We start from the raw sequence: 24,825 nt of genomic DNA, 5'->3' as shown, positions 1-24,825 counted from the left end.
CAACCAGGCCTTTTTCAAGGGAGTGCGCTAGAAGGGGTACCAGCCCCTCCTTTGCTAGCAGCAACAGGTACCAAACCCTTTCAGTACATTTGACCAGCTTCATTCCTGCCCACCTTTACAGATTCTAAGGCCCATTGTTTTCCTTTAACCAGCAAGCTAAATGACACTGACCTGTATTATTTAATTCAGCACAGGCAGGGGGAAGGGCCCATGGAATCTCTGCCCTGAGAAACTGTGAGCCCCACGCTTAAATGTCCCAATCAGACTAGAAAAGCCACAAATACCTTTTAAATCTACCCCAGAATTCCAAAATCCCAACCTAGCACAGAATATACTTCCACACTTACATGAACAAATAATTATACCCAAGTAGACATACAAACATCAAATAAACATTTATACTTACATTCTTTCAGTGAACAAATACTTTTACAGTCTTGGGATCTTGAGCAGACAGGAACAGATGGGGAGGGCTCCCTTTCTCACATCTACCATTAGTGACCAGTCCCAGCTCACTGGTATACCATTCATTTAATATTTCTTTTTTTCCTTTTATTATATCAAGGCCATGCTTTTCAGGTAGCTAGAACTCTTAGCCTTAATTCTTAGGTGATTAGCAATACATTTTAAGAGACACAGAAAAAAGAAAAATCTTTCTTGGGTAACCTAGGTAAAACTTAGGAAAATATTTTCAACACTTAAAAACAGTTCTCAACATAATAGGATTTAGTCTTGACCATGGAATCAATTACTCTTAATTTGTTTATGATATTATGTATAACTGTGGTTCTATTGCTATCATACCACTGAAATTATATTAAGACCGTGATTGCTAATTTATTAAGTATTAAATAAATCCGCAAGGCTAGCACACTTTTTGCCCCATCCCCATTTCCGAAGTAAAACTCCGCCTTAAAACTCCACCTCTGAAATCCCATCCTGCCTCAGTGAGCAGACACTCATTTTGTAATTGGCTAAGTCAGAGGGCGGGGCCTTTGTTGTTCCAAGATGGCGGCCCCCAGGGGTGCGGCATGCCATGTGGCTGACATGGCGGCTGCCGTCACACAGCTCAACATTGTGGCTGTCCACTGTTCTCTGACAGAGCAAACCATCGCCTATATAGTGGTGACCTTGACCTAGATCGACGATATCCATGAGATCTAGACCTTGGGCGGTAATTTCGACTCTGGCCTCTGCCCCTTCTGGGGAATGGAAGTGATGGCGAATAGGAGCAAGATTGCGAGCGGCTAGCTGATCGGGAATAAGAAGGTGACCGCGTTGAACCAGGTCTTGATTTAGGGTAAGTAGAAGGACTTCTGGAGTATGAGGAACCACCATAGGGATATTGAGCCTCTCCTTTTAGCCGTCGCTGCTCTCTATAGAATTCTTCCCCGGGCCCAAGTGGTGCTCGTGTTGTTGGGATGGTATTGGAATGAGCAGTCTGCACTCCTGATGATCCCCAAGGCGTTGACAAATTGGCCGGCACTGGAGGGAACCCGGGGGGAGGGACGCTATACCCAGCAGGTGGTGACTGTCCAAGCAAAGATGGGGTTCCAAGCACAGGCACCGGGTAACCTTTCTCCTCCACAAGGGCAGTCATTGTTATTGAAGAGGTTCCCTTTGAATGCTCTGAGGCAAGGGCTGCGGCTGGCACTATTTTATGATCGGAATCCCGGAAAGGCCCATCTGATTTTTCCCAGTGGACTGAGATGGACACCGGTGCAGTTATATCAGGTCCAGGCACTGGGGTGGATGAATTTCCGGGCACAGCAGGGGCTAAGGGAGACTGATTAGAAGTTAATGAAGATATAGAGGGAGCCGGGTGGCCTGATGAAGAGGTGACTGGAGTCATCGGAGGATCTTGCTGTCTTGATATTGGAGATCTCATCAGAGGCTGTAGATTCCGCTGAATGAGAGGTCTCGGGGGCGGTATCGGGGGTGGTGGTGGGGGTAACTGTCTCCGCAGTCTTTTTGTATAACCACCAGTTCCATTTTTGAAGTTAGTAACAGCCTGTCGCAAGAATTTATTGGCAATTAAAGCATCGGGAGAGACATCATGTTGATGACACGCTGGGCACGTATGGTCCTCTGATTCCAAGAGCGCTGTTCTTATACACTCATCACAATAGCTGTTTGCACAGCAGGGAATGATAGCGGCATCAGTCACCATGTCTTTGCAGATGGGACACAGCAACTCGTCTGGGATAGGGTCGTCCTTTTCAGAAGACGAAGAGGGCTCCTCTGGTAAGAAAGGTGGCCTTTCTTTCTTCCCAATTGCATATGCCTCTGCCTCTATAGTCAGTATTGCGTAGGTTCCCGTGTTGGTGAGCTTTGCACCTCTCATGTTGGGATCTTTCACTTCCATCATGAAACTTCTGGGGATTCCAGTGCTCTTTTTAATCCTAGGGCGAGGCTCGAAGCGTTCATCCCCGTTGGTTGGGCAGTTCTTAATATAATGGCCGGGTCTACCACAGCGGAAACAGGTATAAGATGGAGGTGGTGGACCTAGAGGCTCCTTCACGTAATTGACGGGGCCGTATGCACGGCCAGATTGCGCCATCATGGCTTTAATTTTATCTTCTTCAGAAGCATTGGCTTCAGCCAGATTGGCAGTCTGCGTAAGCTGGGCCAGAGAAATAGAAGCAGAAGAGGCATCAGTGACTGTTGAAGTGCCCATCACTGGTTCCGTGCGACGTCTAGCGTCCGCCTTGCTTGTAGATTTCACACCTCCAATAGGAATTCTTCTAACAATTACAGATACATTCTTCGGGATCAGAGCATTGTCATCGGTATATTCTTCCTCGGTCTGCGCGTTGCTGATCTGCAGGTCGCACTTGGCAGCATTCAGCTTCTCTCTGCCCATAATCTGCTTCTTTAGGTCACGGAGGGAGATGTGCCGCCCATCAAAGGTGGCGATGGCATAGTTGAGTTTGGAAGCGAATTTATAATGCACACAGGCCATGGTGCCAAAGGACTCCTAACTAAGGTCGGGCGTGGAGACGTGGACGCGCTCAGTGTATGTATATGCCCATACACAGAACACCCGCAAGACACCCAAGGACCGCAGGCCTCGGGTTCAACACCCCCACCCCACAGCAGGGGCGTGAGCACCGCAATCCAGACCGCGAGCACGGAATCACTTGAGGTGCAGGAGGGTGGACCAGGGCGGGAGGGCCAGGGGCTCCGCCAAGGGGCACTGCGTCACCACCAAGCTGGCAGCGGGCTTCCACCGGGCTCCGGGCACGGCCTCGCCACCCAGGCACCGCTGGCCGGCGGCCGGGGGCCTTGGTGGCCTGTCACCGCCGCCGCCGAGGCTCCCGGACGCTTCCCCACCCGAGTGCTCCGCGCTCCTCTCACCCTGCGCTCCCTTCGCCTCTAGTCTCAGAACTGGGAGAACAGGCCCGGAAACTGCGAAGACCAGTTCTTCCTTTCTGTTCTGCCCGGTGCGGCGCCCGAGATGGCGGGGTCCAGCGGCAGCAGGTCCAGGGGTTCCCAAAGGTGTGGATGGAGTCGCCAAAGCAGAAATGACACGGAGACAGCGTTCCGTGGATCAGCAGCCTAGCCAGGTGCTAGCCAGGTGCTTAGCGGCTTCTATGTCCAGGGACTGGGTATTCGCAAGCTCTCTCCGTGAAAGCTCCCTGGGAGAACGAGGACGACGAGGATGACGACGAGCACGACGACCACAGCCTGGAGCTGAGAAGCTCTGCCAAGAGGACCCTGCTTTCTTTTATAGCCCTGGAGCGTGGTGGGAGGAGCCAAATCAGCAGGCCGCCCGCTCCACCAATCAGCCGCCCCCAGGACTGAAAGCGTCACCGCTCCAGGAACAGCAGAGGGCGCCACTGGCCGGCCAAAGCGATTCCCGGGGCTCCCGGAGGACTTGGGAGATGGGTCAGGTGCCCAGGGAGGTGCGCAAGGCTCCATCTCCATGCCTCGCGGGGCGGCATCGCCGTTTTCTGCGTTGAACAGGGGGACCATACATATTTACACAGGCGCGGGTGGGGCCGGGACAAGCCAAAAGGAAAAAAGGCCACAGTAAAACTCCTAGACGTGGGCCACTCCTTTCATAGCGGAATTTGTGCTCCCGTGTATGTGTGTGGCTGTTTCTGTGTGTATGTGTGTGGGTGTTTCTCTCTCTCTCTCTCTCTCTCTCTCTCTCTCTCTCTCTCTCTCTGTGTGTGTGTGGTAGCGGGGGTTGGGAAGTGCGGGGGCGGGGGGCGTTTGGTGGATCGTTGTGGGGGTGGGAGTGCGTGTGTGTGTGCACATCTGCAGTCACGCACGGACACTCCTTGCTTTGAATGGTCCGTCCACACCCATGAGCACGCTTCACGCCCTGCATTCTCGCAGACAGCGTCTCCTGCTTGTCCTTCCCAGAACTGGGGAAGTCCAATCACCTGGCGCTGCCTTCCCCCGGAGGGAGGGTGGCATTGGTGCTTCTCGATCAGCCGAGGGCGGGACGGGCCATTCAGCCCCAGAACCAGTCAACCCAATCTCTGTTATCCACAGCTAAAGACTATGGTCAGCACCCGGCCATCTGGTCGACCGCCCCGCCCTGGCCCCTCCCCCATCCCCGCCCCTCTCCCTCTCTGGATGGACGGCCAGTCCCCCCACAGAGACCAAGTCCGGGCTTGGCCATCTGGTCTTACCAAAGCGTCAGTGCGTTGAAAACCTGGATCACCGTGGTTTCTAAGGAGTCCCTTCTTTTGTTGTTGTTGTGGGCATTTTATTTTTATTTTTATTTTACTTTAAGGAGGGTTTTTTGGGGGTCTTTTGTTTGTTTATTTATTTGTTTTGTTTGTTTGTTTGTTTGTGGGGTTTTTGTTTTTGTTTTTGTTTTTGTTTTTGTTTGGCCCCTGGGACGTATCTCATCACTGGACTTGTAGGTTCTCTTGATTTTCCAGAAGGTTCTAACAACTCTGTGTTTAGAAGGCCTTCGCTTCCTTCCGCCTTCGATGTTCCTTATGTGTCCTTCCTTTACCGTGTCCTGCAGCACTGTCGCTCTCCTTCTCTTTTGACTTTGTACTATCCTTCCGATTGTGGCTGTCTCTTGTTGAAAGCTTTTCTGGAGAGTTGCTACCGCCTCTGTTTGGACTTCTACGACTTTGTCCACCCGAGTAAACTTCTCCGCGGCCCCTTGTAAGGGGAGAATTCCTGATATGAGGTGGCGAAAAGCTCTCTGGAGGAAAGTTATCTCCATTTGCTGATGCTCGGGCCTGTGCTCCAGCAGCATAACCTGTGTGGTATTTGTCATACCACTCTCTGTATTGTCTCTCCCACTCTCGGTAATGCTCGTTTTCAAAGGGGTCTCTAAAGTCAACACTCCCGCCATAGTAAGCTTTTCTGTCATATGGTGGTGGAACTTCTCTGTATCTATTAAAATGTGCACGTCCTGTTTTCCCTTGTGGTACAGTCCGTTTATTTGGAGACTGTCCCCTAAATGCTGGAGGGGACCTTGATCGCGAAGGGCATCGCCTATATAGTGGTGACCTTGACCTAGATCGACGATATCCATGAGATCTAGACCTTGGGCGGTAATTTCGACTCTGGCCTCTGCCCCTTCTGGGGAATGGAAGTGATGGCGAATAGGAGCAAGATTGCGAGCGGCTAGCTGATCGGGAATAAGAAGGTGACCGCGTTGAACCAGGTCTTGATTTAGGGTAAGTAGAAGGACTTCTGGAGTATGAGGAACCACCATAGGGATATTGAGCCTCTCCTTTTAGCCGTCGCTGCTCTCTATAGAATTCTTCCCCGGGCCCAAGTGGTGCTCGTGTTGTTGGGATGGTATTGGAATGAGCAGTCTGCACTCCTGATGATCCCCAAGGCGTTGACAAATTGGCCGGCACTGGAGGGAACCCGGGGGGAGGGACGCTATACCCAGCAGGTGGTGACTGTCCAAGCAAAGATGGGGTTCCAAGCACAGGCACCGGGTAACCTTTCTCCTCCACAAGGGCAGTCATTGCTATTGAAGAGGTTCCCTTTGAATGCTCTGAGGCAAGGGCTGCGGCTGGCACTATTTTATGATCGGAATCCCGGAAAGGCCCATCTGATTTTTCCCAGTGGACTGAGATGGACACCGGTGCAGTTATATCAGGTCCAGGCACTGGGGTGGATGAATTTCCGGGCACAGCAGGGGCTAAGGGAGACTGATTAGAAGTTAATGAAGATATAGAGGGAGCCGGGTGGCCTGATGAAGAGGTGACTGGAGTCATCGGAGGATCTTGCTGTCTTGATATTGGAGATCTCATCAGAGGCTGTAGATTCCGCTGAATGAGAGGTCTCGGGGGCGGTATCGGGGGTGGTGGTGGGGGTAACTGTCTCCGCAGTCTTTTTGTATAACCACCAGTTCCATTTTTGAAGTTAGTAACAGCCTGTCGCAAGAATTTATTGGCAATTAAAGCATCGGGAGAGACATCATGTTGATGACACGCTGGGCACGTATGGTCCTCTGATTCCAAGAGCGCTGTTCTTATACACTCATCACAATAGCTGTTTGCACAGCAGGGAATGATAGCGGCATCAGTCACCATGTCTTTGCAGATGGGACACAGCAACTCGTCTGGGATAGGGTCGTCCTTTTCAGAAGACGAAGAGGGCTCCTCTGGTAAGAAAGGTGGCCTTTCTTTCTTCCCAATTGCATATGCCTCTGCCTCTATAGTCGGTATTGCGTAGGTTCCCGTGTTGGTGAGCTTTGCACCTCTCATGTTGGGATCTTTCACTTCCATCATGAAACTTCTGGGGATTCCAGTGCTCTTTTTAATCCTAGGGCGAGGCTCGAAGCGTTCATCCCCGTTGGTTGGGCAGTTCTTAATATAATGGCCGGGTCTACCACAGCGGAAACAGGTATAAGATGGAGGTGGTGGACCTAGAGGCTCCTTCACGTAATTGACGGGGCCGTATGCACGGCCAGATTGCGCCATCATGGCTTTAATTTTATCTTCTTCAGAAGCATTGGCTTCAGCCAGATTGGCAGTCTGCGTAAGCTGGGCCAGAGAAATAGAAGCAGAAGAGGCATCAGTGACTGTTGAAGTGCCCATCACTGGTTCCGTGCGACGTCTAGCGTCCGCCTTGCTTGTAGATTTCACACCTCCAATAGGAATTCTTCTAACAATTACAGATACATTCTTCGGGATCAGAGCATTGTCATCGGTATATTCTTCCTCGGTCTGCGCGTTGCTGATCTGCAGGTCGCACTTGGCAGCATTCAGCTTCTCTCTGCCCATAATCTGCTTCTTTAGGTCACGGAGGGAGATGTGCCGCCCATCAAAGGTGGCGATGGCATAGTTGAGTTTGGAAGCGAATTTATAATGCACACAGGCCATGGTGCCAAAGGACTCCTAACTAAGGTCGGGCGTGGAGACGTGGACGCGCTCAGTGTATGTATATGCCCATACACAGAACACCCGCAAGACACCCAAGGACCGCAGGCCTCGGGTTCAACACCCCCACCCCACAGCAGGGGCGTGAGCACCGCAATCCAGACCGCGAGCACGGAATCACTTGAGGTGCAGGAGGGTGGACCAGGGCGGGAGGGCCAGGGGCTCCGCCAAGGGGCACTGCGTCACCACCAAGCTGGCAGCGGGCTTCCACCGGGCTCCGGGCACGGCCTCGCCACCCAGGCACCGCTGGCCGGCGGCCGGGGGCCTTGGTGGCCTGTCACCGCCGCCGCCGAGGCTCCCGGACGCTTCCCCACCCGAGTGCTCCGCGCTCCTCTCACCCTGCGCTCCCTTCGCCTCTAGTCTCAGAACTGGGAGAACAGGCCCGGAAACTGCGAAGACCAGTTCTTCCTTTCTGTTCTGCCCGGTGCGGCGCCCGAGATGGCGGGGTCCAGCGGCAGCAGGTCCAGGGGTTCCCAAAGGTGTGGATGGAGTCGCCAAAGCAGAAATGACACGGAGACAGCGTTCCGTGGATCAGCAGCCTAGCCAGGTGCTAGCCAGGTGCTTAGCGGCTTCTATGTCCAGGGACTGGGTATTCGCAAGCTCTCTCCGTGAAAGCTCCCTGGGAGAACGAGGACGACGAGGATGACGACGAGCACGACGACCACAGCCTGGAGCTGAGAAGCTCTGCCAAGAGGACCCTGCTTTCTTTTATAGCCCTGGAGCGTGGTGGGAGGAGCCAAATCAGCAGGCCGCCCGCTCCACCAATCAGCCGCCCCCAGGACTGAAAGCGTCACCGCTCCAGGAACAGCAGAGGGCGCCACTGGCCGGCCAAAGCGATTCCCGGGGCTCCCGGAGGACTTGGGAGATGGGTCAGGTGCCCAGGGAGGTGCGCAAGGCTCCATCTCCATGCCTCGCGGGGCGGCATCGCCGTTTTCTGCGTTGAACAGGGGGACCATACATATTTACACAGGCGCGGGTGGGGCCGGGACAAGCCAAAAGGAAAAAAGGCCACAGTAAAACTCCTAGACGTGGGCCACTCCTTTCATAGCGGAATTTGTGCTCCCGTGTATGTGTGTGGCTGTTTCTGTGTGTATGTGTGTGGGTGTTTCTCTCTCTCTCTCTCTCTCTCTCTCTCTCTCTCTCTCTCTCTCTCTGTGTGTGTGTGTGTGTGTGTGTGGTAGCGGGGGTTGGGAAGTGCGGGGGCGGGGGGCGTTTGGTGGATCGTTGTGGGGGTGGGAGTGCGTGTGTGTGTGCACATCTGCAGTCACGCACGGACACTCCTTGCTTTGAATGGTCCGTCCACACCCATGAGCACGCTTCACGCCCTGCATTCTCGCAGACAGCGTCTCCTGCTTGTCCTTCCCAGAACTGGGGAAGTCCAATCACCTGGCGCTGCCTTCCCCCGGAGGGAGGGTGGCATTGGTGCTTCTCGATCAGCCGAGGGCGGGACGGGCCATTCAGCCCCAGAACCAGTCAACCCAATCTCTGTTATCCACAGCCAAAGACTATGGTCAGCACCCGGCCATCTGGTCGACCGCCCCGCCCTGGCCCCTCCCCCATCCCCGCCCCTCTCCCTCTCTGGATGGACGGCCAGTCCCCCCACAGAGACCAAGTCCGGGCTTGGCCATCTGGTCTTACCAAAGCGTCAGTGCGTTGAAAACCTGGATCACCGTGGTTTCTAAGGAGTCCCTTCTTTTGTTGTTGTTGTGGGCATTTTATTTTTATTTTTATTTTATTTTAAGGAGGGTTTTTTGGGGGTCTTTTGTTTGTTTATTTATTTGTTTTGTTTGTTTGTTTGTTTGTTTGTTTGTTTGTTTGTGGGGTTTTTTGTTTTTGTTTTTGTTTTTGTTTGGCCCCTGGGACGTATCTCATCACTGGACTTGTAGGTTCTCTTGATTTTCCAGAAGGTTCTAACAACTCTGTGTTTAGAAGGCCTTCGCTTCCTTCCGCCTTCGATGTTCCTTATGTGTCCTTCCTTTACCGTGTCCTGCAGCACTGTCGCTCTCCTTCTCTTTTGACTTTGTACTATCCTTCCGATTGTGGCTGTCTCTTGTTGAAAGCTTTTCTGGAGAGTTGCTACCGCCTCTGTTTGGACTTCTACGACTTTGTCCACCCGAGTAAACTTCTCCGCGGCCCCTTGTAAGGGGAGAATTCCTGATATGAGGTGGCGAAAAGCTCTCTGGAGGAAAGTTATCTCCATTTGCTGATGCTCGGGCCTGTGCTCCAGCAGCATAACCTGTGTGGTATTTGTCATACCACTCTCTGTATTGTCTCTCCCACTCTCGGTAATGCTCGTTTTCAAAGGGGTCTCTAAAGTCAACACTCCCGCCATAGTAAGCTTTTCTGTCATATGGTGGTGGAACTTCTCTGTATCTATTAAAATGTGCACGTCCTGTTTTCCCTTGTGGTACAGTCCGTTTATTTGGAGACTGTCCCCTAAATGCTGGAGGGGACCTTGATCGCGAAGGGCATCGCCTATATAGTGGTGACCTTGACCTAGATCGACGATATCCATGAGATCTAGACCTTGGGCGGTAATTTCGACTCTGGCCTCTGCCCCTTCTGGGGAATGGAAGTGATGGCGAATAGGAGCAAGATTGCGAGCGGCTAGCTGATCGGGAATAAGAAGGTGACCGCGTTGAACCAGGTCTTGATTTAGGGTAAGTAGAAGGACTTCTGGAGTATGAGGAACCACCATAGGGATATTGAGCCTCTCCTTTTAGCCGTCGCTGCTCTCTATAGAATTCTTCCCCGGGCCCAAGTGGTGCTCGTGTTGTTGGGATGGTATTGGAATGAGCAGTCTGCACTCCTGATGATCCCCAAGGCGTTGACAAATTGGCCGGCACTGGAGGGAACCCGGGGGGAGGGACGCTATACCCAGCAGGTGGTGACTGTCCAAGCAAAGATGGGGTTCCAAGCACAGGCACCGGGTAACCTTTCTCCTCCACAAGGGCAGTCATTGCTATTGAAGAGGTTCCCTTTGAATGCTCTGAGGCAAGGGCTGCGGCTGGCACTATTTTATGATCGGAATCCCGGAAAGGCCCATCTGATTTTTCCCAGTGGACTGAGATGGACACCGGTGCAGTTATATCAGGTCCAGGCACTGGGGTGGATGAATTTCCGGGCACAGCAGGGGCTAAGGGAGACTGATTAGAAGTTAATGAAGATATAGAGGGAGCCGGGTGGCCTGATGAAGAGGTGACTGGAGTCATCGGAGGATCTTGCTGTCTTGATATTGGAGATCTCATCAGAGGCTGTAGATTCCGCTGAATGAGAGGTCTCGGGGGCGGTATCGGGGGTGGTGGTGGGGGTAACTGTCTCCGCAGTCTTTTTGTATAACCACCAGTTCCATTTTTGAAGTTAGTAACAGCCTGTCGCAAGAATTTATTGGCAATTAAAGCATCGGGAGAGACATCATGTTGATGACACGCTGGGCACGTATGGTCCTCTGATTCCAAGAGCGCTGTTCTTATACACTCATCACAATAGCTGTTTGCACAGCAGGGAATGATAGCGGCATCAGTCACCATGTCTTTGCAGATGGGACACAGCAACTCGTCTGGGATAGGGTCGTCCTTTTCAGAAGACGAAGAGGGCTCCTCTGGTAAGAAAGGTGGCCTTTCTTTCTTCCCAATTGCATATGCCTCTGCCTCTATAGTCGGTATTGCGTAGGTTCCCGTGTTGGTGAGCTTTGCACCTCTCATGTTGGGATCTTTCACTTCCATCATGAAACTTCTGGGGATTCCAGTGCTCTTTTTAATCCTAGGGCGAGGCTCGAAGCGTTCATCCCCGTTGGTTGGGCAGTTCTTAATATAATGGCCGGGTCTACCACAGCGGAAACAGGTATAAGATGGAGGTGGTGGACCTAGAGGCTCCTTCACGTAATTGACGGGGCCGTATGCACGGCCAGATTGCGCCATCATGGCTTTAATTTTATCTTCTTCAGAAGCATTGGCTTCAGCCAGATTGGCAGTCTGCGTAAGCTGGGCCAGAGAAATAGAAGCAGAAGAGGCATCAGTGACTGTTGAAGTGCCCATCACTGGTTCCGTGCGACGTCTAGCGTCCGCCTTGCTTGTAGATTTCACACCTCCAATAGGAATTCTTCTAACAATTACAGATACATTCTTCGGGATCAGAGCATTGTCATCGGTATATTCTTCCTCGGTCTGCGCGTTGCTGATCTGCAGGTCGCACTTGGCAGCATTCAGCTTCTCTCTGCCCATAATCTGCTTCTTTAGGTCACGGAGGGAGATGTGCCGCCCATCAAAGGTGGCGATGGCATAGTTGAGTTTGGAAGCGAATTTATAATGCACACAGGCCATGGTGCCAAAGGACTCCTAACTAAGGTCGGGCGTGGAGACGTGGACGCGCTCAGTGTATGTATATGCCCATACACAGAACACCCGCAAGACACCCAAGGACCGCAGGCCTCGGGTTCAACACCCCCACCCCACAGCAGGGGCGTGAGCACCGCAATCCAGACCGCGAGCACGGAATCACTTGAGGTGCAGGAGGGTGGACCAGGGCGGGAGGGCCAGGGGCTCCGCCAAGGGGCACTGCGTCACCACCAAGCTGGCAGCGGGCTTCCACCGGGCTCCGGGCACGGCCTCGCCACCCAGGCACCGCTGGCCGGCGGCCGGGGGCCTTGGTGGCCTGTCACCGCCGCCGCCGAGGCTCCCGGACGCTTCCCCACCCGAGTGCTCCGCGCTCCTCTCACCCTGCGCTCCCTTCGCCTCTAGTCTCAGAACTGGGAGAACAGGCCCGGAAACTGCGAAGACCAGTTCTTCCTTTCTGTTCTGCCCGGTGCGGCGCCCGAGATGGCGGGGTCCAGCGGCAGCAGGTCCAGGGGTTCCCAAAGGTGTGGATGGAGTCGCCAAAGCAGAAATGACACGGAGACAGCGTTCCGTGGATCAGCAGCCTAGCCAGGTGCTAGCCAGGTGCTTAGCGGCTTCTATGTCCAGGGACTGGGTATTCGCAAGCTCTCTCCGTGAAAGCTCCCTGGGAGAACGAGGACGACGAGGATGACGACGAGCACGACGACCACAGCCTGGAGCTGAGAAGCTCTGCCAAGAGGACCCTGCTTTCTTTTATAGCCCTGGAGCGTGGTGGGAGGAGCCAAATCAGCAGGCCGCCCGCTCCACCAATCAGCCGCCCCCAGGACTGAAAGCGTCACCGCTCCAGGAACAGCAGAGGGCGCCACTGGCCGGCCAAAGCGATTCCCGGGGCTCCCGGAGGACTTGGGAGATGGGTCAGGTGCCCAGGGAGGTGCGCAAGGCTCCATCTCCATGCCTCGCGGGGCGGCATCGCCGTTTTCTGCGTTGAACAGGGGGACCATACATATTTACACAGGCGCGGGTGGGGCCGGGACAAGCCAAAAGGAAAAAAGGCCACAGTAAAACTCCTAGACGTGGGCCACTCCTTTCATAGCGGAATTTGTGCTCCCGTGTATGTGTGTGGCTGTTTCTGTGTGTATGTGTGTGGGTGTTTCTCTCTCTCTCTCTCTCTCTCTCTCTCTCTCTGTGTGTGTGTGTGTGTGTGTGTGGTAGCGGGGGTTGGGAAGTGCGGGGGCGGGGGGCGTTTGGTGGATCGTTGTGGGGGTGGGAGTGCGTGTGTGTGTGCACATCTGCAGTCACGCACGGACACTCCTTGCTTTGAATGGTCCGTCCACACCCATGAGCACGCTTCACGCCCTGCATTCTCGCAGACAGCGTCTCCTGCTTGTCCTTCCCAGAACTGGGGAAGTCCAATCACCTGGCGCTGCCTTCCCCCGGAGGGAGGGTGGCATTGGTGCTTCTCGATCAGCCGAGGGCGGGACGGGCCATTCAGCCCCAGAACCAGTCAACCCAATCTCTGTTATCCACAGCCAAAGACTATGGTCAGCACCCGGCCATCTGGTCGACCGCCCCGCCCTGGCCCCTCCCCCATCCCCGCCCCTCTCCCTCTCTGGATGGACGGCCAGTCCCCCCACAGAGACCAAGTCCGGGCTTGGCCATCTGGTCTTACCAAAGCGTCAGTGCGTTGAAAACCTGGATCACCGTGGTTTCTAAGGAGTCCCTTCTTTTGTTGTTGTTGTGGGCATTTTATTTTTATTTTTATTTTATTTTAAGGAGGGTTTTTTGGGGGTCTTTTGTTTGTTTATTTATTTGTTTTGTTTGTTTGTTTGTTTGTTTGTTTGTTTGTGGGGTTTTTTGTTTTTGTTTTTGTTTTTGTTTGGCCCCTGGGACGTATCTCATCACTGGACTTGTAGGTTCTCTTGATTTTCCAGAAGGTTCTAACAACTCTGTGTTTAGAAGGCCTTCGCTTCCTTCCGCCTTCGATGTTCCTTATGTGTCCTTCCTTTACCGTGTCCTGCAGCACTGTCGCTCTCCTTCTCTTTTGACTTTGTACTATCCTTCCGATTGTGGCTGTCTCTTGTTGAAAGCTTTTCTGGAGAGTTGCTACCGCCTATGTTTGGACTTCTACGACTTTGTCCACCCGAGTAAACTTCTCCGCGGCCCCTTGTAAGGGGAGAATTCCTGATATGAGGTGGCGAAAAGCTCTCTGGAGGAAAGTTATCTCCATTTGCTGATGCTCGGGCCTGTGCTCCAGCAGCATAACCTGTGTGGTATTTGTCATACCACTCTCTGTATTGTCTCTCCCACTCTCGGTAATGCTCGTTTTCAAAGGGGTCTCTAAAGTCAACACTCCCGCCATAGTAAGCTTTTCTGTCATATGGTGGTGGAACTTCTCTGTATCTATTAAAATGTGCACGTCCTGTTTTCCCTTGTGGTACAGTCCGTTTATTTGGAGACTGTCCCCTAAATGCTGGAGGGGACCTTGATCGCGAAGGGCATCGCCTATATAGTGGTGACCTTGACCTAGATCGACGATATCCATGAGATCTAGACCTTGGGCGGTAATTTCGACTCTGGCCTCTGCCCCTTCTGGGGAATGGAAGTGATGGCGAATAGGAGCAAGATTGCGAGCGGCTAGCTGATCGGGAATAAGAAGGTGACCGCGTTGAACCAGGTCTTGATTTAGGGTAAGTAGAAGGACTTCTGGAGTATGAGGAACCACCATAGGGATATTGAGCCTCTCCTTTTAGCCGTCGCTGCTCTCTATAGAATTCTTCCCCGGGCCCAAGTGGTGCTCGTGTTGTTGGGATGGTATTGGAATGAGCAGTCTGCACTCCTGATGATCCCCAAGGCGTTGACAAATTGGCCGGCACTGGAGGGAACCCGGGGGGAGGGACGCTATACCCAGCAGGTGGTGACTGTCCAAGCAAAGATGGGGTTCCAAGCACAGGCACCGGGTAACCTTTCTCCTCCACAAGGGCAGTCATTGCTATTGAAGAGGTTCCCTTTGAATGCTCTGAGGCAAGGGCTGCGGCTGGCACTATTTTATGATCGGAATCCCGGAAAGGCCCATCTGATTTTTCCCAGTGGACTGAGATGGACACCGGTGCAGTTATATCAGGTCCAGGCACTGGGGTGGATGAATTTCCGGGCACAGCAGGGGCTAAGGGAGACTGATTAGAAGTTAATGAAGATATAGAGGGAGCCGGGTGGCCTGATGAAGAGGTGACTGGAGTCATCGGAGGATCTTGCTGTCTTGATATTGGAGATCTCATCAGAGGCTGTAGATTCCGCTGAATGAGAGGTCTCGGGGGCGGTATCGGGGGTGGTGGTGGGGGTAACTGTCTCCGCAGTCTTTTTGTATAACCACCAGTTCCATTTTTGAAGTTAGTAACAGCCTGTCGCAAGAATTTATTGGCAATTAAAGCATCGGGAGAGACATCATGTTGATGACACGCTGGGCACGTATGGTCCTCTGATTCCAAGAGCGCTGTTCTTATACACTCATCACAATAGCTGTTTGCACAGCAGGGAATGATAGCGGCATCAGTCACCATGTCTTTGCAGATGGGACACAGCAACTCGTCTGGGATAGGGTCGTCCTTTTCAGAAGACGAAGAGGGCTCCTCTGGTAAGAAAGGTGGCCTTTCTTTCTTCCCAATTGCATATGCCTCTGCCTCTATAGTCAGTATTGCGTAGGTTCCCGTGTTGGTGAGCTTTGCACCTCTCATGTTGGGATCTTTCACTTCCATCATGAAACTTCTGGGGATTCCAGTGCTCTTTTTAATCCTAGGGCGAGGCTCGAAGCGTTCATCCCCGTTGGTTGGGCAGTTCTTAATATAATGGCCGGGTCTACCACAGCGGAAACAGGTATAAGATGGAGGTGGTGGACCTAGAGGCTCCTTCACGTAATTGACGGGGCCATATGCACGGCCAGATTGCGCCATCATGGCTTTAATTTTATCTTCTTCAGAAGCATTGGCTTCAGCCAGATTGGCAGTCTGCGTAAGCTGGGCCAGAGAAATAGAAGCAGAAGAGGCATCAGTGACTGTTGAAGTGCCCATCACTGGTTCCGTGCGACGTCTAGCGTCCGCCTTGCTTGTAGATTTCACACCTCCAATAGGAATTCTTCTAACAATTACAGATACATTCTTCGGGATCAGAGCATTGTCATCGGTATATTCTTCCTCGGTCTGCGCGTTGCTGATCTGCAGGTCGCACTTGGCAGCATTCAGCTTCTCTCTGCCCATAATCTGCTTCTTTAGGTCACGGAGGGAGATGTGCCGCCCATCAAAGGTGGCGATGGCATAGTTGAGTTTGGAAGCGAATTTATAATGCACACAGGCCATGGTGCCAAAGGACTCCTAACTAAGGTCGGGCGTGGAGACGTGGACGCGCTCAGTGTATGTATATGCCCATACACAGAACACCCGCAAGACACCCAAGGACCGCAGGCCTCGGGTTCAACACCCCCACCCCACAGCAGGGGCGTGAGCACCGCAATCCAGACCGCGAGCACGGAATCACTTGAGGTGCAGGAGGGTGGACCAGGGCGGGAGGGCCAGGGGCTCCGCCAAGGGGCACTGCGTCACCACCAAGCTGGCAGCGGGCTTCCACCGGGCTCCGGGCACGGCCTCGCCACCCAGGCACCGCTGGCCGGCGGCCCGGGGCCTTGGTGGCCTGTCACCGCCGCCGCCGAGGCTCCCGGACGCTTCCCCACCCGAGTGCTCCGCGCTCCTCTCACCCTGCGCTCCCTTCGCCTCTAGTCTCAGAACTGGGAGAACAGGCCCGGAAACTGCGAAGACCAGTTCTTCCTTTCTGTTCTGCCCGGTGCGGCGCCCGAGATGGCGGGGTCCAGCGGCAGCAGGTCCAGGGGTTCCCAAAGGTGTGGATGGAGTCGCCAAAGCAGAAATGACACGGAGACAGCGTTCCGTGGATCAGCAGCCTAGCCAGGTGCTAGCCAGGTGCTTAGCGGCTTCTATGTCCAGGGACTGGGTATTCGCAAGCTCTCTCCGTGAAAGCTCCCTGGGAGAACGAGGACGACGAGGATGACGACGAGCACGACGACCACAGCCTGGAGCTGAGAAGCTCTGCCAAGAGGACCCTGCTTTCTTTTATAGCCCTGGAGCGTGGTGGGAGGAGCCAAATCAGCAGGCCGCCCGCTCCACCAATCAGCCGCCCCCAGGACTGAAAGCGTCACCGCTCCAGGAACAGCAGAGGGCGCCACTGGCCGGCCAAAGCGATTCCCGGGGCTCCCGGAGGACTTGGGAGATGGGTCAGGTGCCCAGGGAGGTGCGCAAGGCTCCATCTCCATGCCTCGCGGGGCGGCATCGCCGTTTTCTGCGTTGAACAGGGGGACCATACATATTTACACAGGCGCGGGTGGGGCCGGGACAAGCCAAAAGGAAAAAAGGCCACAGTAAAACTCCTAGACGTGGGCCACTCCTTTCATAGCGGAATTTGTGCTCCCGTGTATGTGTGTGGCTGTTTCTGTGTGTATGTGTGTGGGTGTTTTTCTCTCTCTCTCTCTCTCTCTCTCTCTCTCTCTCTCTCTGTGTGTGTGTGTGTGTGTGTGTGTGGTAGCGGGGGTTGGGAAGTGCGGGGGCGGGGGGCGTTTGGTGGATCGTTGTGGGGGTGGGAGTGCGTGTGTGTGTGCACATCTGCAGTCACGCACGGACACTCCTTGCTTTGAATGGTCCGTCCACACCCATGAGCACGCTTCACGCCCTGCATTCTCGCAGACAGCGTCTCCTGCTTGTCCTTCCCAGAACTGGGGAAGTCCAATCACCTGGCGCTGCCTTCCCCCGGAGGGAGGGTGGCATTGGTGCTTCTCGATCAGCCGAGGGCGGGACGGGCCATTCAGCCCCAGAACCAGTCAACCCAATCTCTGTTATCCACAGCCAAAGACTATGGTCAGCACCCGGCCATCTGGTCGACCGCCCCGCCCTGGCCCCTCCCCCATCCCCGCCCCTCTCCCTCTCTGGATGGACGGCCAGTCCCCCCACAGAGACCAAGTCCGGGCTTGGCCATCTGGTCTTACCAAAGCGTCAGTGCGTTGAAAACCTGGATCACCGTGGTTTCTAAGGAGTCCCTTCTTTTGTTGTTGTTGTGGGCATTTTATTTTTATTTTTATTTTATTTTAAGGAGGGTTTTTTGGGGGTCTTTTGTTTGTTTATTTATTTGTTTTGTTTGTTTGTTTGTTTGTTTGTTTGTTTGTTTGTGGGGTTTTTTGTTTTTGTTTTTGTTTTTGTTTGGCCCCTGGGACGTATCTCATCACTGGACTTGTAGGTTCTCTTGATTTTCCAGAAGGTTCTAACAACTCTGTGTTTAGAAGGCCTTCGCTTCCTTCCGCCTTCGATGTTCCTTATGTGTCCTTCCTTTACCGTGTCCTGCAGCACTGTCGCTCTCCTTCTCTTTTGACTTTGTACTATCCTTCCGATTGTGGCTGTCTCTTGTTGAAAGCTTTTCTGGAGAGTTGCTACCGCCTATGTTTGGACTTCTACGACTTTGTCCACCCGAGTAAACTTCTCCGCGGCCCCTTGTAAGGGGAGAATTCCTGATATGAGGTGGCGAAAAGCTCTCTGGAGGAAAGTTATCTCCATTTGCTGATGCTCGGGCCTGTGCTCCAGCAGCATAACCTGTGTGGTATTTGTCATACCACTCTCTGTATTGTCTCTCCCACTCTCGGTAATGCTCGTTTTCAAAGGGGTCTCTAAAGTCAACACTCCCGCCATAGTAAGCTTTTCTGTCATATGGTGGTGGAACTTCTCTGTATCTATTAAAATGTGCACGTCCTGTTTTCCCTTGTGGTACAGTCCGTTTATTTGGAGACTGTCCCCTAAATGCTGGAGGGGACCTTGATCGCGAAGGGCATCGCCTATATAGTGGTGACCTTGACCTAGATCGACGATATCCATGAGATCTAGACCTTGGGCGGTAATTTCGACTCTGGCCTCTGCCCCTTCTGGGGAATGGAAGTGATGGCGAATAGGAGCAAGATTGCGAGCGGCTAGATGATCGGGAATAAGAAGGTGACCGCGTTGAACCAGGTCTTGATTTAGGGTAAGTAGAAGGACTTCTGGAGTATGAGGAACCACCATAGGGATATTGAGCCTCTCCTTTTAGCCGTCGCTGCTCTCTATAGAATTCTTCCCCGGGCCCAAGTGGTGCTCGTGTTGTTGGGATGGTATTGGAATGAGCAGTCTGCACTCCTGATGATCCCCAAGGCGTTGACAAATTGGCCGGCACTGGAGGGAACCCGGGGGGAGGGACGCTATACCCAGCAGGTGGTGACTGTCCAAGCAAAGATGGGGTTCCAAGCACAGGCACCGGGTAACCTTTCTCCTCCACAAGGGCAGTCATTGCTATTGAAGAGGTTCCCTTTGAATGCTCTGAGGCAAGGGCTGCGGCTGGCACTATTTTATGATCGGAATCCCGGAAAGGCCCATCTGATTTTTCCCAGTGGACTGAGATGGACACCGGTGCAGTTATATCAGGTCCAGGCACTGGGGTGGATGAATTTCCGGGCACAGCAGGGGCTAAGGGAGACTGATTAGAAGTTAATGAAGATATAGAGGGAGCCGGGTGGCCTGATGAAGAGGTGACTGGAGTCATCGGAGGATCTTGCTGTCTTGATATTGGAGATCTCATCAGAGGCTGTAGATTCCGCTGAATGAGAGGTCTCGGGGGCGGTATCGGGGGTGGTGGTGGGGGTAACTGTCTCCGCAGTCTTTTTGTATAACCACCAGTTCCATTTTTGAAGTTAGTAACAGCCTGTCGCAAGAATTTATTGGCAATTAAAGCATCGGGAGAGACATCATGTTGATGACACGCTGGGCACGTATGGTCCTCTGATTCCAAGAGCGCTGTTCTTATACACTCATCACAATAGCTGTTTGCACAGCAGGGAATGATAGCGGCATCAGTCACCATGTCTTTGCAGATGGGACACAGCAACTCGTCTGGGATAGGGTCGTCCTTTTCAGAAGACGAAGAGGGCTCCTCTGGTAAGAAAGGTGGCCTTTCTTTCTTCCCAATTGCATATGCCTCTGCCTCTATAGTCAGTATTGCGTAGGTTCCCGTGTTGGTGAGCTTTGCACCTCTCATGTTGGGATCTTTCACTTCCATCATGAAACTTCTGGGGATTCCAGTGCTCTTTTTAATCCTAGGGCGAGGCTCGAAGCGTTCATCCCCGTTGGTTGGGCAGTTCTTAATATAATGGCCGGGTCTACCACAGCGGAAACAGGTATAAGATGGAGGTGGTGGACCTAGAGGCTCCTTCACGTAATTGACGGGGCCATATGCACGGCCAGATTGCGCCATCATGGCTTTAATTTTATCTTCTTCAGAAGCATTGGCTTCAGCCAGATTGGCAGTCTGCGTAAGCTGGGCCAGAGAAATAGAAGCAGAAGAGGCATCAGTGACTGTTGAAGTGCCCATCACTGGTTCCGTGCGACGTCTAGCGTCCGCCTTGCTTGTAGATTTCACACCTCCAATAGGAATTCTTCTAACAATTACAGATACATTCTTCGGGATCAGAGCATTGTCATCGGTATATTCTTCCTCGGTCTGCGCGTTGCTGATCTGCAGGTCGCACTTGGCAGCATTCAGCTTCTCTCTGCCCATAATCTGCTTCTTTAGGTCACGGAGGGAGATGTGCCGCCCATCAAAGGTGGCGATGGCATAGTTGAGTTTGGAAGCGAATTTATAATGCACACAGGCCATGGTGCCAAAGGACTCCTAACTAAGGTCGGGCGTGGAGACGTGGACGCGCTCAGTGTATGTATATGCCCATACACAGAACACCCGCAAGACACCCAAGGACCGCAGGCCTCGGGTTCAACACCCCCACCCCACAGCAGGGGCGTGAGCACCGCAATCCAGACCGCGAGCACGGAATCACTTGAGGTGCAGGAGGGTGGACCAGGGCGGGAGGGCCAGGGGCTCCGCCAAGGGGCACTGCGTCACCACCAAGCTGGCAGCGGGCTTCCACCGGGCTCCGGGCACGGCCTCGCCACCCAGGCACCGCTGGCCGGCGGCCCGGGGCCTTGGTGGCCTGTCACCGCCGCCGCCGAGGCTCCCGGACGCTTCCCCACCCGAGTGCTCCGCGCTCCTCTCACCCTGCGCTCCCTTCGCCTCTAGTCTCAGAACTGGGAGAACAGGCCCGGAAACTGCGAAGACCAGTTCTTCCTTTCTGTTCTGCCCGGTGCGGCGCCCGAGATGGCGGGGTCCAGCGGCAGCAGGTCCAGGGGTTCCCAAAGGTGTGGATGGAGTCGCCAAAGCAGAAATGACACGGAGACAGCGTTCCGTGGATCAGCAGCCTAGCCAGGTGCTAGCCAGGTGCTTAGCGGCTTCTATGTCCAGGGACTGGGTATTCGCAAGCTCTCTCCGTGAAAGCTCCCTGGGAGAACGAGGACGACGAGGATGACGACGAGCACGACGACCACAGCCTGGAGCTGAGAAGCTCTGCCAAGAGGACCCTGCTTTCTTTTATAGCCCTGGAGCGTGGTGGGAGGAGCCAAATCAGCAGGCCGCCCGCTCCACCAATCAGCCGCCCCCAGGACTGAAAGCGTCACCGCTCCAGGAACAGCAGAGGGCGCCACTGGCCGGCCAAAGCGATTCCCGGGGCTCCCGGAGGACTTGGGAGATGGGTCAGGTGCCCAGGGAGGTGCGCAAGGCTCCATCTCCATGCCTCGCGGGGCGGCATCGCCGTTTTCTGCGTTGAACAGGGGGACCATACATATTTACACAGGCGCGGGTGGGGCCGGGACAAGCCAAAAGGAAAAAAGGCCACAGTAAAACTCCTAGACGTGGGCCACTCCTTTCATAGCGGAATTTGTGCTCCCGTGTATGTGTGTGGCTGTTTCTGTGTGTATGTGTGTGGGTGTTTCTCTCTCTCTCTCTCTCTCTCTCTCTCTCTCTCTCTCTCTCTCTCTCTGTGTGTGTGTGTGTGTGTGTGTGTGGTAGCGGGGGTTGGGAAGTGCGGGGGCGGGGGGCGTTTGGTGGATCGTTGTGGGGGTGGGAGTGCGTGTGTGTGTGCACATCTGCAGTCACGCACGGACACTCCTTGCTTTGAATGGTCCGTCCACACCCATGAGCACGCTTCACGCCCTGCATTCTCGCAGACAGCGTCTCCTGCTTGTCCTTCCCGGAACTGGGGAAGTCCAATCACCTGGCGCTGCCTTCCCCCGGAGGGAGGGTGGCATTGGTGCTTCTCGATCAGCCGAGGGCGGGACGGGCCATTCAGCCCCAGAACCAGTCAACCCAATCTCTGTTATCCACAGCCAAAGACTATGGTCAGCACCCGGCCATCTGGTCGACCGCCCCGCCCTGGCCCCTCCCCCATCCCCGCCCCTCTCCCTCTCTGGATGGACGGCCAGTCCCCCCACAGAGACCAAGTCCGGGCTTGGCCATCTGGTCTTACCAAAGCGTCAGTGCGTTGAAAACCTGGATCACCGTGGTTTCTAAGGAGTCCCTTCTTTTGTTGTTGTTGTGGGCATTTTATTTTTATTTTTATTTTATTTTAAGGAGGGTTTTTTGGGGGTCTTTTGTTTGTTTATTTATTTGTTTTGTTTGTTTGTTTGTTTGTTTGTTTGTTTGTTTGTTTGTGGGGTTTTTTGTTTTTGTTTTTGTTTTTGTTTGGCCCCTGGGACGTATCTCATCACTGGACTTGTAGGTTCTCTTGATTTTCCAGAAGGTTCTAACAACTCTGTGTTTAGAAGGCCTTCGCTTCCTTCCGCCTTCGATGTTCCTTATGTGTCCTTCCTTTACCGTGTCCTGCAGCACTGTCGCTCTCCTTCTCTTTTGACTTTGTACTATCCTTCCGATTGTGGCTGTCTCTTGTTGAAAGCTTTTCTGGAGAGTTGCTACCGCCTCTGTTTGGACTTCTACGACTTTGTCCACCCGAGTAAACTTCTCCGCGGCCCCTTGTAAGGGGAGAATTCCTGATATGAGGTGGCGAAAAGCTCTCTGGAGGAAAGTTATCTCCATTTGCTGATGCTCGGGCCTGTGCTCCAGCAGCATAACCTGTGTGGTATTTGTCATACCACTCTCTGTATTGTCTCTCCCACTCTCGGTAATGCTCGTTTTCAAAGGGGTCTCTAAAGTCAACACTCCCGCCATAGTAAGCTTTTCTGTCATATGGTGGTGGAACTTCTCTGTATCTATTAAAATGTGCACGTCCTGTTTTCCCTTGTGGTACAGTCCGTTTATTTGGAGACTGTCCCCTAAATGCTGGAGGGGACCTTGATCGCGAAGGGCATCGCCTATATAGTGGTGACCTTGACCTAGATCGACGATATCCATGAGATCTAGACCTTGGGCGGTAATTTCGACTCTGGCCTCTGCCCCTTCTGGGGAATGGAAGTGATGGCGAATAGGAGCAAGATTGCGAGCGGCTAGCTGATCGGGAATAAGAAGGTGACCGCGTTGAACCAGGTCTTGATTTAGGGTAAGTAGAAGGACTTCTGGAGTATGAGGAACCACCATAGGGATATTGAGCCTCTCCTTTTAGCCGTCGCTGCTCTCTATAGAATTCTTCCCCGGGCCCAAGTGGTGCTCGTGTTGTTGGGATGGTATTGGAATGAGCAGTCTGCACTCCTGATGATCCCCAAGGCGTTGACAAATTGGCCGGCACTGGAGGGAACCCGGGGGGAGGGACGCTATACCCAGCAGGTGGTGACTGTCCAAGCAAAGATGGGGTTCCAAGCACAGGCACCGGGTAACCTTTCTCCTCCACAAGGGCAGTCATTGCTATTGAAGAGGTTCCCTTTGAATGCTCTGAGGCAAGGGCTGCGGCTGGCACTATTTTATGATCGGAATCCCGGAAAGGCCCATCTGATTTTTCCCAGTGGACTGAGATGGACACCGGTGCAGTTATATCAGGTCCAGGCACTGGGGTGGATGAATTTCCGGGCACAGCAGGGGCTAAGGGAGACTGATTAGAAGTTAATGAAGATATAGAGGGAGCCGGGTGGCCTGATGAAGAGGTGACTGGAGTCATCGGAGGATCTTGCTGTCTTGATATTGGAGATCTCATCAGAGGCTGTAGATTCCGCTGAATGAGAGGTCTCGGGGGCGGTATCGGGGGTGGTGGTGGGGGTAACTGTCTCCGCAGTCTTTTTGTATAACCACCAGTTCCATTTTTGAAGTTAGTAACAGCCTGTCGCAAGAATTTATTGGCAATTAAAGCATCGGGAGAGACATCATGTTGATGACACGCTGGGCACGTATGGTCCTCTGATTCCAAGAGCGCTGTTCTTATACACTCATCACAATAGCTGTTTGCACAGCAGGGAATGATAGCGGCATCAGTCACCATGTCTTTGCAGATGGGACACAGCAACTCGTCTGGGATAGGGTCGTCCTTTTCAGAAGACGAAGAGGGCTCCTCTGGTAAGAAAGGTGGCCTTTCTTTCTTCCCAATTGCATATGCCTCTGCCTCTATAGTCGGTATTGCGTAGGTTCCCGTGTTGGTGAGCTTTGCACCTCTCATGTTGGGATCTTTCACTTCCATCATGAAACTTCTGGGGATTCCAGTGCTCTTTTTAATCCTAGGGCGAGGCTCGAAGCGTTCATCCCCGTTGGTTGGGCAGTTCTTAATATAATGGCCGGGTCTACCACAGCGGAAACAGGTATAAGATGGAGGTGGTGGACCTAGAGGCTCCTTCACGTAATTGACGGGGCCGTATGCACGGCCAGATTGCGCCATCATGGCTTTAATTTTATCTTCTTCAGAAGCATTGGCTTCAGCCAGATTGGCAGTCTGCGTAAGCTGGGCCAGAGAAATAGAAGCAGAAGAGGCATCAGTGACTGTTGAAGTGCCCATCACTGGTTCCGTGCGACGTCTAGCGTCCGCCTTGCTTGTAGATTTCACACCTCCAATAGGAATTCTTCTAACAATTACAGATACATTCTTCGGGATCAGAGCATTGTCATCGGTATATTCTTCCTCGGTCTGCGCGTTGCTGATCTGCAGGTCGCACTTGGCAGCATTCAGCTTCTCTCTGCCCATAATCTGCTTCTTTAGGTCACGGAGGGAGATGTGCCGCCCATCAAAGGTGGCGATGGCATAGTTGAGTTTGGAAGCGAATTTATAATGCACACAGGCCATGGTGCCA

General features: G+C 53.3%; 6 protein-coding genes across 6 annotated transcripts; all 6 read right to left on the bottom strand.

The window, feature by feature from the left end:
- Window positions 1–1,247: 1,247 nt before the first annotated feature.
- LOC132234381 (E3 ubiquitin-protein ligase RBBP6-like) lies at window positions 1,248–2,962 on the bottom strand. The gene is made up of 2 exons (XM_059695385.1): window positions 1,518–2,962; window positions 1,248–1,251 (listed from the first exon to the last, which is right to left on the bottom strand). Exons 1-2 carry the CDS (start codon window positions 2,960–2,962, stop codon window positions 1,248–1,250), a joined length of 1,449 nt encoding a protein of 482 aa, XP_059551368.1.
- A 174-nt stretch (window positions 2,963–3,136) lies between these two features.
- On the bottom strand, window positions 3,137–7,316 carry LOC132234380 (E3 ubiquitin-protein ligase RBBP6-like). Its single transcript, XM_059695384.1, is given in 3 exon segments — window positions 3,137–3,387; window positions 4,875–4,937; window positions 4,940–7,316. Coding segments are annotated over 3 exon segments (2,691 nt in total).
- Window positions 7,317–7,490: 174 nt separating this feature from the next.
- On the bottom strand, window positions 7,491–11,695 carry LOC132234379 (E3 ubiquitin-protein ligase RBBP6-like). The gene is given in 3 exon segments (XM_059695383.1): window positions 7,491–7,741; window positions 9,254–9,316; window positions 9,319–11,695. Coding segments are annotated over 3 exon segments (2,691 nt in total).
- A 174-nt stretch (window positions 11,696–11,869) lies between these two features.
- Window positions 11,870–16,056, bottom strand: LOC132234378 (E3 ubiquitin-protein ligase RBBP6-like). Its single transcript, XM_059695382.1, is given in 3 exon segments — window positions 11,870–12,120; window positions 13,615–13,677; window positions 13,680–16,056. Coding segments are annotated over 3 exon segments (2,691 nt in total).
- Window positions 16,057–16,230: 174 nt separating this feature from the next.
- On the bottom strand, window positions 16,231–20,431 carry LOC132234377 (E3 ubiquitin-protein ligase RBBP6-like). The gene is given in 3 exon segments (XM_059695381.1): window positions 16,231–16,481; window positions 17,990–18,052; window positions 18,055–20,431. Coding segments are annotated over 3 exon segments (2,691 nt in total).
- Window positions 20,432–20,605: 174 nt separating this feature from the next.
- LOC132234376 (E3 ubiquitin-protein ligase RBBP6-like) lies at window positions 20,606–24,818 on the bottom strand. The gene is given in 3 exon segments (XM_059695380.1): window positions 20,606–20,856; window positions 22,377–22,439; window positions 22,442–24,818. Coding segments are annotated over 3 exon segments (2,691 nt in total).
- Window positions 24,819–24,825: the final 7 nt, after the last annotated feature.

Source organism: Myotis daubentonii, chromosome 5 (assembly GCF_963259705.1).
Source record: "Myotis daubentonii chromosome 5, mMyoDau2.1, whole genome shotgun sequence".
In the NCBI taxonomy this organism is placed as follows: domain Eukaryota; kingdom Metazoa; phylum Chordata; class Mammalia; order Chiroptera; family Vespertilionidae; genus Myotis; species Myotis daubentonii.
The sequence above is the reverse complement of the archived record's forward strand: the minus strand, read 5'-3'. Positions and strand labels throughout refer to the sequence as shown.